Source organism: Ictalurus punctatus, chromosome 15 (assembly GCF_001660625.3).
Source record: "Ictalurus punctatus breed USDA103 chromosome 15, Coco_2.0, whole genome shotgun sequence".
Classification (NCBI taxonomy): Eukaryota; Metazoa; Chordata; class Actinopteri; order Siluriformes; family Ictaluridae; genus Ictalurus; species Ictalurus punctatus.
In genome coordinates, this window is record NC_030430.2 from 198419 (window position 1) to 213431 (window position 15013).

General features: G+C 40.7%; 1 protein-coding gene across 1 annotated transcript in view; it reads right to left on the reverse strand.

Annotated features, from left to right (window-relative positions):
- Positions 1-10033, reverse strand: part of cs (citrate synthase) — a 41910-nt gene extending 31877 nt beyond the window's left edge. The window contains exons 1-2 of the mRNA XM_017487510.3: positions 9841-10033; positions 1999-2046 (exon numbers count right to left, since the gene is read on the reverse strand). Coding sequence (XP_017342999.1) covers positions 1999-2046; positions 9841-9891 — 99 coding nt within the window. The 5' untranslated portion in view covers positions 9892-10033. The remainder of the gene's footprint in view (positions 1-1998; positions 2047-9840) is intronic.
- Between the last annotated feature and the right edge of the window lie 4980 nt (positions 10034-15013).

The window sequence follows — 15013 nt, forward strand, 5'->3', positions numbered from 1 at the left end:
TCGACCATTGTTTGGGGTGGGAGGGCTGAGATATATATACTTATAATAAAAAAATATTTTTTAAGAACTACACCACTGAAGTATTCTGAATAAACTTTGTAGATAACCTTATACTAACCAGTCTCTCTAAATATTCTTATTCCTCTTGATTTCCTTAAAGATGCTGATTTATTTATTATTTTTTTAAAAATGAGACATTTTTTAGAAGCAACTTGGGAGTGCTACTAAAACCAGGAAGCGTGGCGATATCTCAGCACCAGCTTGACCTTTTGCCTTTAAATTTTGAATATCTCCATCGGAGCAAGTAGTAATGGTCCCAATGGCTTCTGGGCTTCCTCCATTGTTAAGGCGTGGGGACAAAGTTACTGGCCCCTTAATTGCTGCTTGAAGATATATTTTCATCTGGACTTTGAGTACTCCAAACATTTTTCATGAATTTCCACAACCTGGTTATTAAGTTCACATGAACCTAAGGTGTCAAATTTTCTACTTAAAATGTAACCGGTTTTTTTCTACTCCCTGAAATTTCAGAGACAATCACAAAACCTTCACTTTTAAAAACTGGAGTAAACATTTTGAATAACTCATCAACTGCACATTAGGGATGCACCGAAATGAAAATTCTTGGCCGAAGCCGAAACCGAATATAAAGAAAAACTTGGCCGAAAGCCGAACACATTTTTTCACGTTTTTTCCATTTATTTTGCCATTTTTTTCACCACTGCATAAATTAAATAGTCAAAATGTGCTTTTTACTATTTTGTCTTGCTTTTCCAAGAAAAAAATCAATTACAAAAACTACAATTTCAAAATCTTTATTTAACACTGAACATTTTTTTCATTCCAGCAGGCATCGGCTACCAACAAGGCACAATATAATTTTAAATAAATAAATGAGTAAAATAAAAATATTTTGATATAGCCGATGTTAGGTCTGTAACTGACTGCTGAAAGAATGGAACACTCTGTAGACTACAACTAAAAGTGTATTAAAAAGTGCATTGACAAGAGTGCAGAAACTGGTTCTATTGGGTTCTATACGTCTGATTATATTGGGGACATTCACCGCTCGTGTCCCTGTACACCTCGCCGAGTATTATAGTAGATATAGTAGAGTCAGATACGTTGTTAATGTTATGTTCCTTGATGGATTTAGTTAGTTTAAACTATAGATTAGTTCATTTAGTCCCCACTGGTGTTTCACTCCCAGTCCATAGCACTAGTTCATGTTTCTTGTTTTGTGTTGTGACCCTGTTTTCTGTGACGCGACTCTGATTCCTGCTTTGCCTCGTTTATGCCTGTTTGCCGCTCGCCCGACCCTTCGCCTGTCTTGACTTCGTTTTTTGGATTATGATGTGGATTTGTCTGCCTGCCCTTAAATAAATACGTCTTTACCTGCTTCCGTACTCTACTCCCTTACGTCTCATGACGTGACACAATACTCCGCGAGGTGTACAGGTGTGCGAGCGGTATACATCCCGAATATAATCAGTGCTAAGCGCTGGCAGCTGAAAACAATAAAGCCACACCCCCCAACAACAACCAATGACAAAACAGGTGGGAGACAGAACAGAAACAAAACAAACGCACGTGTCCACAGTAAACAGCGTCACGGTTGTCAACATCTGAAGAGCATGCGCTCGCTGAGCACTCGTGCACGTAGCTCGTGCACGTGTTCGCCCCGTCATCTCTCCGAGCGCGCTGCCGGAAGGGGAGGTCGTGACATTCACGCGTCTCACTCTGGTTGCTAGGCTATCTGGTCGCGTCATCAAACACGTCATTGTTCGGTAAAATTTATTCGGCCTTTTCACTTTTTCAGCCGAACACCGAAAGTGCTTTTTTTGCTATTTTCGGCCGAATAATTTCGGGTGCAGAACATTCGGTGCATCCCTACTGCACATACTTCTTTTTCAAGCATAATCCATTCAGATGGAGTTTGTGGTGGACCTAATCATATTCTATACACAATGTAGTGTGGTATAAGGCCAAGTTACTTACCGTGGATGCAGCAACATTTCTGGCACTCACAACAACTCCTGCTGCATTCTGGAGAAGAACAAAAAGCAGAAAACAGTAAGTTCATGAATTATATAGGTGGATCATGCTAAATAAACATGACAGTTTGAACCTAGAGTAATAAAATAATAATAATAATAAAAAAGGTATCAGCATCTGCTCATAAAAGTAACAATGTAAGACAACAGCATGGACAGGGATGCCTACACTGCCAACAAGTCTAGTCCTTTTCTTACAAATATTATGCCTCAAATACTCTTAAAATAGACAGAAGAGATAGCCAAAATCATAGAGAGCCAGAAAATGAGCTGTAAGTCCCTGAATATTAATCCCTAAGTAACACCACTGTAAGACAGACAGGGAGGAAGCTAAAACTCTCACACGTTTGACTCTGCTTGATCATGACCATGTTTTGATCAATTCTAAAATCTAATTAGTTCATCTGCTGCTTGTAATGACATGTCCATACAAGACCTACAAACATTCATCATATGGACAACCTGAGAAACGCCGCCAGGTTCCAAACACTAGCAAAAAAGGTCCCAAAAACACATGTTTATTTATTTCATTACACGTGAAAATTTGTTTCATTACTTTTTAAAAAATCAGAATACTAATAAAATAAACATTACAAAAGTACTTTCAGCTTTCCTTTCACACTCGGTTAAACACTTTATATAGCCTGAGCTTGGAAATCTTACAAAAGATGCACACAGTTGCTTTTACTTTATTTGTTCATTTTAAATGTTCCTGTTCAACCCAGGCTACTTAAAACCCATGGGGTTTTTTGTATAGGCCAGGCATGTATACCGAATGCCATTTTAGTCTAAATGAAATATACCTATGATTTAAATAATAAAATGAGCCAAATGTAGCAATATATACATGAGTCAAAAATTTCACTGCATATATTATTACTCAGATTTTCATTTCAAAATGAGACTTGTTTAATAATGCCAGATTTATTTCATTCTATTTGGAGTCTCTCAGCCAATACAAACAGGGCTAAACCTACTCACTGAGGGGCTGATCCTTCACAGTCAAATCCTTTTCCTGGAGCAGGCAGGACATTTCTAGGGTGAGACTACCTGATAGCAAAGTTATGTCCTGCTTTGTCCCAATATTGTTATTATGCCATCAAAGAGATCTCCTGACATAACGCATTGCTCGAACCAGAGTTTCTGTTAGCCGGCAAATCTCAGTTTATGACCAAAAAAAATTCTAAATGTCCTATAAATCAAAAATTGTCTGATAATCTCCAGTGAAAAAATGAACACCAAGCAGACATGCATTAAACAAAGTAATCCATCTGTGCAAATCCTTTCTTCCCCTGTAATGTGTGCTTGATAGTTTTGTTGTTATTATATCACTATCATAACAAGGAGGCAGGAGACAGGCTGATAAAACTCAAAAGGCCTTTTTATTCCCTCTATTTTTACTTTCCCTTTTCAGGGGACTCCTTCAATCTCTCTCTCTCTCTCTCTCTCTCTCTCTCTCTGAAAGCACAGACAGATACACAGGTAAACTCAGGCTAATCCAACACAGGTGAGAATAATGTGTTACCTGCCAATTTAACTCGCCTCCTGTCTGTCTACAGCTGACACTCAACCACGCCCCCACTGCCACAATCACACGTACCACGGATGGTTCAAAATGTTACAGTGCAAAAATAAACACAGAACTGAGGTGACTGGATTTTTTCCAGTGTGTCCAGTAAACGTTATCATTCCCAGACATGTTGGCTGGCACCAAAATTTCTTAGTGGAAACTCAAACCCCCTGCCAATTCCTTCACAGATTCCTTCCACTCCCCCACACTGCAGTCACCAGAAAGGACAAGTTTTCTTTGGTAATCACATATGAATCTTTTTTTAAAGAACAAACACTTATTTTTGTTACATTTATGGCATTTGGCAGATGCCCTTATCCAGGGCGACTTACATTCATCTCATTTATACAACTGAGCAGTTGAGGGGTAAGGGCCTTGCTCAAGGGCCCAGCAGTGGCAGCTTGGCAGTGCTGGGATTTCAACTCATGACCTTCTGATCAGACGTCCAACATCTACGCCTACCAAAAACAGATGGCTGGGTCACCTCCATGACAGCAGGACAGTTCTGTATTACGCAAAGCAAGCAAATTAAGTAAATAAAACAGCCACAGATGTTTAATGAGATTAAGGTCTGGGCTCTGACTAGGTCATTCAAAAACATTGATTATCCTTTGGTTAAGCCATTCCTTTGTTGATTTAAGGGTCTTTTACACCAAGTGCGATCAAGCGATGCAAATGTATGACACTCTTGAATCAAAACAATAGATCCCTATGGAGCTATTCACACCGGGTGCGAACAATCACACGCGACAACACAAGATTTAAATAAATAAATGAATAATTCAACCAGAGTGTCGATTTCCCCCGTCGCTTCGCAATGAAATGGGCTGTCCAGTTAGATTCGAGCTTTAGATCATGTGCCCGGAGCCGCTGCCGTTGCACAAAAGGGCAAGATTGATGGCGTTACAGCACAGAAAGCCGTTTTGAAAACCAGTGTAAACACCGAAGAGAAGTATTCCAGAAGAGAATGGATGTTGAGTTCTTGTTACCACTGGTGTCCCAGAACAGAACTTTCTGATAAAATCAGTGAAATCCAGTTCCAAATCCATTTTCGTTCTTTTTCTGTGCTCAACAGTTTGTGTGCCTTGTGGTGCTACACGCCAACCTTTAAGTGGTTCTTCTTCAGGGGTCAAAGACGATAGGCCACTCAGCTGAGCAATGGGTTGCGCCACCTAGTGTGCAGGTATAAAATGCTCTGTCAGCATCATCTATCACGCAGACGTTAATTAGCTGAAGGCAAAAGCAATCATTTCACGTTCAGCGTGAAAGCACCATTAGTCTGCGATTCGCTTCGCTCTATCGCGTCACGCTCAGTGTGAAAGGGCCTTTATATGTATGATCTGGGTCACAGTCATGCTATATCTTCAGCCTACTAGCAGACACCTGGAGGTTTTGCACTAAAATCAACTGGTATTTGTAGCTCTTCATGATTCTCTCCATCTTGATAAAAGCCCCAGTTCTGGATGAAAAAAGCAGCCCTAAAGCATGATGCTGCCACCACCGTGCTGCACCATGGGGATGGGGTTCATTTGGTGCTGTTTTTGGTACCAAACATACATTTAGTAATTACGGAAATTATTATACCTTCTGGAATTGGTCTCATCAGACCAGAACACATTTTGCTACGTGGTTTTGGGTGATTTATTAGCCTACTGGGAACACATGGCTGGGTCACCTCCAGGCCAGCAGAAGAGTTCCACATCGCACAACGTGAGCAAATTCAGGAAATAAAAAGAACCAACTTTATTAATTACACTATCTTTTAATTAACAGATGCCAACCAGGCTCTATTTTGAATAAACCAAAGAGAAAAGAAAAACTGGAGCTATTTGTAGGCAAGAAAGAAAGACACAGACAGACCAAAGACTCTCAAACATCAACTCTCCACTCCCATATTGAAGTACATCCTAGACAATTTGGCCCGACCTTTGCAGCGAACTATAATTCAATTCATTTCAACTTTGATATAAGGAGTCCACACAGTCCTGTTAAAATGGCGGTTTTAGTGATGTAAAAAATTCAACCAAGATACATCACGTCAGAACAATGTTTTCCCTCAATGTGAAATTACACCAGATCAAAATTTAAAGTGAAAAACAATTCAACATTTTAGGGAAAAATAGGAAGACGAATGTCTTAATATTATCGCAAATTAGAAATAGTTGGTGAGAAAATGTGCAAGATAATGTTCATTTAGCAATAATAAATAGGAAATATATTTTCTTAATTTCCCCAGTACGAAAGCAGAACCGACAGCGTCAGAGCTTATCGATACTACAGTCTTTCAGAACTTAACACCGGGGCGTTTAATACCGGGTTTCGGTAACCATCCCGAAGGTGGGGTTTTGTGTTACACACCTATGTAGGTTAGTACAGGTAAAGTCCTGAATCACTAACGACTCGACTCAGCTGTTCAGAACCACTTCCTTCTTTTGGGAGTCAATAACGTGCACGTTGATTTCTGAAACTTTTCAGACGTTGTACATTCACAAACAGCTCTATAACACACTACATGAAAGGGAATATTTGAAAAAACATAATAGGTGCACTTTAACAGTTTGTTGTGGTGCTATGCGCTGACATTTAAGTGATTCTTCTTCTCCGTGGTCAAAGACAATAGGCCGATCATCTGAACAGTGAGTTGCGCCACCTAGTGTGTAGGCGTAAAATGCATTCTCGCTCAGCGGCACCCGTGGTACAGGTGTGAAGTAGCTGAAGGCGTTCAATCAGTTCACGTTCGGTGTATAATTCGCTTCGCTTTATCGCGTCACGCTCAGTGTGAAAGGACCTTTACACGGTGTTCGGCTGCACACCCACGGTTTTTTGCTTTTTTATAGTAAAGAAAATCACCTAGTTCAGTTAGAGAACATGGCGGAAGGCAGTGACTATGCTCGGGAGAATTTCTAACCTTCCAAGAGGTTTTGGGACTGTAAGTCATTCTCTTCAAATGCTATTAAAGTTAGAAACATGTATTCCAAGGTCGTATGTAACTTTAGAGACGGTCCCTTGATTTGTGAATATCAAATGTCCAACGTCAAGCCAATTTTATACCAGTCCTTCCCCCCTCGCTTTTAAATCGCCTATGAAGGCCCGTACGCATTTCACTTTTTGCTTTCGAGATAGCAGCAATTGCTATAATGGTGGGTTCATTATTATTCTCAATGAAAAACACACCAGTACGATGATAAACTCGCTTATATTAAACCAAACCTTCCTCCACAATCGTCAGTCAGCTCACTTTCATCACGTGATAAACGAAATCCGACTCCTGCTGATCTGTGCTGCGACTCCGACTCGTTCGGCTCATGCTGAATTGAGCAGACGAGTCCGGTGTTTAATTGTAGCGTCCATTTTTACGCTGAAAAAGACAAGGCTACACGCTGCGCCTGCGTCAGACTCATGCTGGGCGAGTTTTCCAATCACGATAATCGTGCACGGTTTTAATGATAATTAAAAGCGACACGGTAATACTAACCATCAGGAAATTTTATGGTGAAACCGGTAAACGTTTCATCCACACTGTGTAACATCCAAACACACATCTCTGCTAGTCAGACAATCAGTGGGAAATCAAACCGGCTGATACACTCGACATGCACGTAATGGGGGTGTAAACACATACCCATGAACCCACTCTTGGCATCTCAACACACATAGCATCATACCAACCCATTTAGCTATTATAAAGCCAAAATGACTATTTTCAATAAATAAGACGTAGGCAATTTGCTGCTAGTGTACACTTCATCACGTGTAAACTACAGACTGCCTCTTTTTTTTGACCTCTCAAGCATTGGTACACAGCTAAGCACAAGAGGAGCGCCTAAGCTCCCAATGACCTCTGAGTGACTAATCAGTCAGCTCAACCTTCTTTTGTTTACAGTGAACCAGTGTCTTCTTCCAAATTAAGAAACATTCCTACAGGGGTCAAAATACTGCTATGTATCTTCAGGACATAAACCACTACAATGTGCACAACACAGCTGCAGCCTGCGGAACAAAAAGGCATCAAAGTTGCTGAGAAGTGAGGAAAGGCTGGTATTTCCATCTCCTCTGTCCGGCAGAGAGAAGTCCTGTTATGTTTCAACATCAGCAGTCTGAAAAGATGATGTGATGAATACAGTGTGTTTAAGAGGAGAGACAGAGAATTAACCAAAGGACACAATCACCCAAGCTGTACCATGGCTCAGGTCCGTTCTAAGCACTAAAGCCAATTACTACAGACATAAAACATCAATCTATCCAATCAGGCATAATACAGCAAACATATCACTTCTCCACTAGCACAGGACGAGCCAGGAGGGTCTGAGTAGGATTTACAGAAGAGAAGACATGGGTCTATCCCTGAAGAGTCGCGTTACAGATGGGAGTTAGAGATGGGAGTTAGAGATGGGCGGTACAGATGATGGGTGGTACAGACGGGTGTTAGAGATGGGCGTTACAGATGATGGGCGTTATAGATGGGTGGTACAGATGGGCAGTACAGGTGATGGGAGTTACAGATGGGCGGTACAGATGATGGGGGTTTACAGATAGGAGGTACAGATGATGGGGGTTATAGATGATGGGCGTTATAGATGGGGGTTACAGATTATGGGGGTTACAGATGATGGGCGTTATAGATGGGGGTTACAGATGATGGGGGTTACAGACGGTCGGTACAGATGATGGGGGTTACAGATGATGGGGGTTACAGATGGGCGGTACAGATGATGGGCGGTACAGATGATGGGCGGTACAGATGATGGGGGTTACAGATGGGTGGTACAGACAGGCGGTACAGATGATGGGGGTTACAGATGATGGGCGTTATAGATGGGTGGTACAGATGGGCGGTACAGATGATGGGGGTTACAGATGGGCGGTACAGATGATGGGGGTTACAGATGGGTGGTACAGATGATGGGGGTTACAGATGGGTGGTACAGATGATGGGGGTTACAGATGATGGGCGTTATAGATGGGGGTTATAGATGATGGGGGTTACAGACGGGCGGTACAGATGATGGGGGTTACAGATGGGTGGTACAGACGATGGGTGGTACAGATGATGGGTGGTACAGATGATGGGCGTTATAGATGATGGGCGTTATAGATGATGGGCGGTACAGATGGGCCGTACAGATTTTGGGGGTTACAGATGGGCGGTACAGACGATGGGCGGTACAGACGATGGGCGGTACAGACGATGGGCGGTACAGACGATGGGCGGTACAGACGATGGGCGATGGGCGGTACAGGCGATGGGCGGTACAGGCGATGGGCGGTGGGCGGTACAGGCGATGGGCGGTACAGGCGATGGGCGGTACAGGCGATGGGCGGTACAGGCGATGGGCGATGGGTGGTACAGATTTTGGGCGGTACAGGCGATGGGCGGTGGGCGGTACAGGCGGTGGGCGGTACAGGCGGTGGGCGGTACAGGCGATGGGCGGTACAGGCGATGGGCGATGGGTGGTACAGATTTTGGGCGGTACAGACGATGGGCGGTACAGACGGGTGGTACAGCATGGCACCGAGATGGTCTGTAAGGGAAAACCTGCACTGCAATGAGCTGGCAGCTCGCCGGAGATAAAGTGCTTCAGTGAAATACAGAAGGTCACGCCAGATGGCCATGTGCGAATAACTGACAGGACAAAAACTCGAAACAAGGGAACATTTGAAGGAAAATAATAGAGACAACAGCTTTATACGTTTAGCTAGGATACGACCCCTCACTCGCGCTCTCGGCACGTCATAGCACTTAGCCGGCTAGTTCTGCTAGCTAGCGAAGCACAGACACGGCTAAAGAAACTGAGACCGAAGCGAAGCGGCACGTTGCCAACTGTTAACGAATCGGTATATACACTACACCCGTGGACTCGGCTGTGAAACCACGATTTCAAACACCATTAATGTTACTTATTTTACGGCTAGACGACGTTTCAGAGACAAGGCAGAGACAGCTAGCTAACTGTAGCTCCACTCCACACACACACACACACACACACACACACTGAACTTTAAACGCTTCACGGTAGATAATTCTATTAAACAGCACAGCTAGAGGCCTAATCTTATCTAAAACTGTAGTGTGATTGCAATCAACAAACCCAGTGATACTGCAGAGTCCCAACCCACTATTAAAATTCCTAACACAGAACTCTCAGCTAAACTGCGCTAGCTGTGTCGGCCTATTGGGTAGAAATCGGATAGTTTTCAGAAGTGAATCATTCTTACCTTTGAACAAAGAAGTCTATGAGACAACCTACTAATAGTCAGAAGAGACATAATGCCTGTATTTGTAAAAGTGTTCCTATATATAAATATAATGCAGTGGTATTGCTGAGTCCGCTGCCGGTGCGCCGCGGAACGGGTTGAAGGTGCCCCTACACTGGATAGAGTGAAGGTTGAGAAAGGTACTCGGGCTCTAAAGCTGTGGCGAGTTCAATCCCAAATGGCTCCAAGTTGAGGCAGTAGTGCACTAACTAGTGCGCGGAAGCCGCCATTTCACACCGTGTGTAGTGCGCTGAAGCAGGAAGCGGTGAGCCGTCTGGTATTGATCCGCGTTTAGGATTGGGTGGGGCTTGGGTTACAGGAAAATGCGAAAAGCACCAGCATTCGCCAGCTCGATCTATAACTGCGTTTCATTGGCTGCTGACGGCTGCATTCTTTTATATGATTGGTTAAATTCTGTGAAGCCTATTTTGGCCTTTAAATAGGTGTTCTGGGATTTGCCTGAAAAAAGTGATTAAATTAGGTTATTAATTATGTTATAGAGCGTTATTTCTCCACAAAATCAAACATGTATTTTTACATGGGTAAGCGCATACGATTGAATTCCGGTTTATCCAGTTGGACTGGTTTGGTTTGGATTGGTTTGGTTTGGTCACTACCTCAGTAAAGTGACGTGTAGCGTGCGAGCAACAGAGGAGTTCCCCGTTTCACTATAGCAGTAATAAGTAGAAAACAGGATCGAATTATAAACCTATTTTAATTATAAAATTATTTTATAAAAATATTATAAAATATATAAATTATATATATATATAATTCTCACTGAAATGACGGTATTCGGCAGTGTCAAGCAGGTTATGTATCGTTCCGAGTACATTATAACTGTTTGTTACTTGCAATAAATTCATAGCAAACAGGAGACCTGACACTGGAATAAAGTTGGTGTGACGTTGGACGTTCGATATTCGCGGATATGCGGAAATCAAGGGACCGTCTCTATTGAAGTTAGAAACGTGTATAACAATGTAGTATGTGACTTACTACATTGTTATACACGTTTCTAACTTCAATAGCATTTGAAGGGAATGACTTACAGTCACATAACCAACTGTAAAGTGTTCATCCTGGGTGTCAGCTATGAGACACACCTTTTATATATATATATATATATATATATATATATATATATATATATATATATATATATATAATGTTTTTCACACACACACACACACACACACACACACACACACAAACACACACACACACACACACACACACACATATATATATATATATATATATATATATATATATATATATATATATATATATATATATATATATATATATAATTTCATTAGTAGGACGTCTATTTTTTTGAAGAAAACCATTCAATCCAGTATGGGTCATTTTGACCCCCTTTATGCATTCCTGGAGGTTTTTTTGGTTTATGCATTGTAGGGTTAAATATCAAAAATCTAAAAGGTGTTTCTCATACCTGACACCTAGATGAACACTTTACAGTTGGATGTGTGACTGTACATCATTCCCTTCAAATGCTACTGAACTTTAGATTATGGTGTATATTTTGTGTATGGGCCCATTCTGTAGTGAAATTCATGGCAATATTTATTTAATAGCTTATTTTGATAAATATCAAAAATCTGAAAGGTGTGTCTCATACCTGACACCCAGAGGAACACTATACAGTATATATACTATGTGACTGTAAGTCATTCATAAGTTATTAAGTGCTATTGAAGTTAGAAACGTGTTTAACAATGTAGTATGTGACTTTAGAGACGGTCCTTTAATTTGCAACGTCACACCAACTTTATTCCAGTAGACCAGAGAATTTTAGGGAAGTCCTTATTTGTGTGTGTTTAATAACGTTCGCTGTAGGACAGTTCCAGGACATTATAAACGTTCAGAGCAGGTATAAATTCAGTTATGAAAGGAAACATATTCAGAGGACCTCAAAGGCCTATTCACACCGGGACGATTTATGCAGCGGGTTAAATGGTCCGTTTTTCGCCACTTTATGTGTGTGTGTGTGTGTGTGTGTTCGCCACGTTTTTTGTGTTCAACTCAGGTGTTAAACGCGGGCCACGTGCTGAATGAAAGTGCAAATTCACTCCCCGACAGTAGATGGCGCTTATTGAAAGCAGAAATACCCCCCGGTACACTAGGTGGCGCTGTACAGCTTTCCGTTTCTGACACCCGCTTATCAATGAGAAGAAGAGAGCCGTTCACACACTTTTGCGAACTGGTTAACAGATTAATACATAATATCTACAAGCACCAGCACTCACTACAGCAACTGATATATAATATTTTTGATTTATGTTCTATCGAAATGTAAGGCATTTGGTGATTTTGCAACAAATACTTCTTTAAAGCTAAATCCTTAAAGTTCTGATTTTAAACAGTTTACTCTTTTTTTAAAAAATAAGTAATGATGGAGTTAATTCAAAGTCACAGTAATAGTATTCACATACTTATGGGAAGACAGATTTTTTGGGAGGGGGTGGGTATAAGGCAACTCTTCTTGTGCCCAAAAATGTTAATGTTCCTGCAAATTGATGAAGTGTTTAATATGAATAGTCTTTTTTTGTGGTCAATATGAAAATACAACCACTTAATAATGGGAATCGTAGCTATTTGAATAACAGGTCAAGAATATTTATATGGATATATATGTCTGGTGCAAAATAAATACAGTGGATTATCATTCAGCCGATTATCATTTGCATGTTTCCAGGGGAGAGACAAAGAATAAGCGCCATCTACTGTCAGGGAGTGAACTTGCACTTTCATTCAGCACATCGCCTACGTTTAACGCCTGGGTGTGACCACAAAAAATGTGGCTAAAACGGCCCATTTAACACACTGCGAAAAACGTCCCAGTGTGAACAGACCTTTAGGACAGGACGTTAGCGAACATTTGAACGTCCGGATTTGGTTCCCTACCAGACAGTCATTTGTCGCTAGATCTGATCAACAGTCAAATGCTGATTTCCAGCACTGTGAAGTTCTTTTAGCTTATTCCGAGGTATCAGATAAAGCAATGTCCGATACCTCGGAATAAGCTAAAAGAACTTCATTATCTGGTTGGCTGATTGGCTGGTCTTAGTCAGTCTCCCAGCCTGGTCATAGCTGGTTCAGTAGGCTGCTTTTAGAGGTGTTTTGACCACTTTTTTTAAAAACTGGTCAGGGTAGTCAATGTTGGTCAGACTGGTCTTAGCTGACCAGACTCAACTGCTGATGTTGGCTGTGTAAGATCTAAACCACTGGTTCTCAACCATGTATATAAATTGGAAAAACTCCACATTCTCTCTCCCTCTGTATTTTCTTTTAAGCTTATCTTAGCTGCCTTTTATGTCACTGTCAGTGCAGACCAGTGTTCCCTACTTAGCCACTTTTCAGACCCCTTTAGTGGCTTTTTTTGCAACAGCGACAAATCTAGCGACTTTTTGAACAAACCTTAGCGACTTTCCAAATATCAGCAGTACTGTCCTGCAAGCACGAGGTCCTGCTTTTCCGCTGCACGCTCACCTCTGAGTCTGCTCTGTTCAGTGAGGGGCTGAGAGCCGGAGATTTAACAGCGTCATGGATAATCAGACGCACCCTTCATCCCAGTTTACATCATTCACATGCGAATGTTTTTAGAACGCAAGACGAATAGAATGCAACATGTTTTACATTTAAAATAATCCATGTGATTACAGCCTAGTTCTCTTGTTCAAAGTAGTTATAGTGTTCAGAAACATTTTTGATCATTCATGTTCCATACCTGTCCATTATATAGTTTTATAAAAGTCATAAAAGTTATAAAAAGTAATAAAAAAAATACAAAAGCAAAAAAAAATCTATCTATCTATCAAAAACATTATAGATTAGGTATATAGATAGATAAGATAGATAGATTTGATAAGAATAGTCATTATAATCATTATACCTGGCCCTCTCCAATATGTTGGGGGGGGGGGGGGGGGGGTGTTGGAATGCCACATGATGGGGAGGCTTGGGGGGTTTCAGTTACAAAAATTAGAGAATTTCTGATCTAGACTAGTTAATGTAATTGTTGTTGGGTTTATTTAATGCTAAAGAATCACTGATTGATCTGATTGACAGTCTGTTTGATTAAGTGATCACATGACGTATTCTATTTATCCTGTCACTGGGTGTTGCGAAGTATACTTTAAATAATCTTCATGAGCACAAGCAACCATTCAAACAATTTGTTCTTTATTTGTTCTTGCAGCCCCTTCAAAAAGAACAAAAAACATGCAACCCTGATGTTTGCTCTAAAAACTATGTACGAAATAATTAATTAGCATAATTAAAACTATTTCAACAATTGTAATTGTATTTAAATTGTAACAATGAACAATGACAATAGACAGACTTACAGACACATGTTTCCTTTCTTTTTTATGTTCACGTTGTATCAACATGTATTTTGGGGATATGTCATACCCCACTAGCTTCCCCCTCTTCTCTCTCACTCTTCTCGCTCTCACTCTTCTCTCTCTCTCTCTTCTCTCTCTCTCTCTCTCTCTCCCTCTCTCTTCTCTCTCTCTCTCTCTCTCTCTCTCTCTCTCTCTCACTCTTTTCAGGTTCCTTGGGTTTGAGCCAGTTACTGAAGCAGACTTGAAAATAAAAAGACAAATAATTTATATTATTAATGTGTCTCTTTTGTTAGTTAAACTAGTTAGAAAGGCAAACCATAGTGTCAGATGTAGTCTTTTTTTTTGTATATTTGTCCTTTTTTAAATAAACATATTTATTGTTCATATAAATATCTAGATATTTTATTGATCAATAAGTGATTAGGTGAGTATAAATGGATGAATATGAATATGAGTAAGGATTTCTGAACATAAAAGATTTTACAAACATTAAACTAATGTAAATCTCTTTAACTAAATTGGTTATGTTTACATACATGCATGAATGCATAGAAAAATTCCATTACCTCTCAAAACGTGCAGTTTGGAGGGTGTCAAGGGAGATGTTCATAATTTTTATTTGTAGGACACTCCTTTCCTGACACACTTCTGCTTTTTAAAGTGGTTGTTCCCACAATGTCTCAGCCTTTCTCTTTAACAACCAGCGAATGTTTGGAAGCTGAATTAATTTTTTTCCACACCTCTTCTCTGAGCCAGATGTT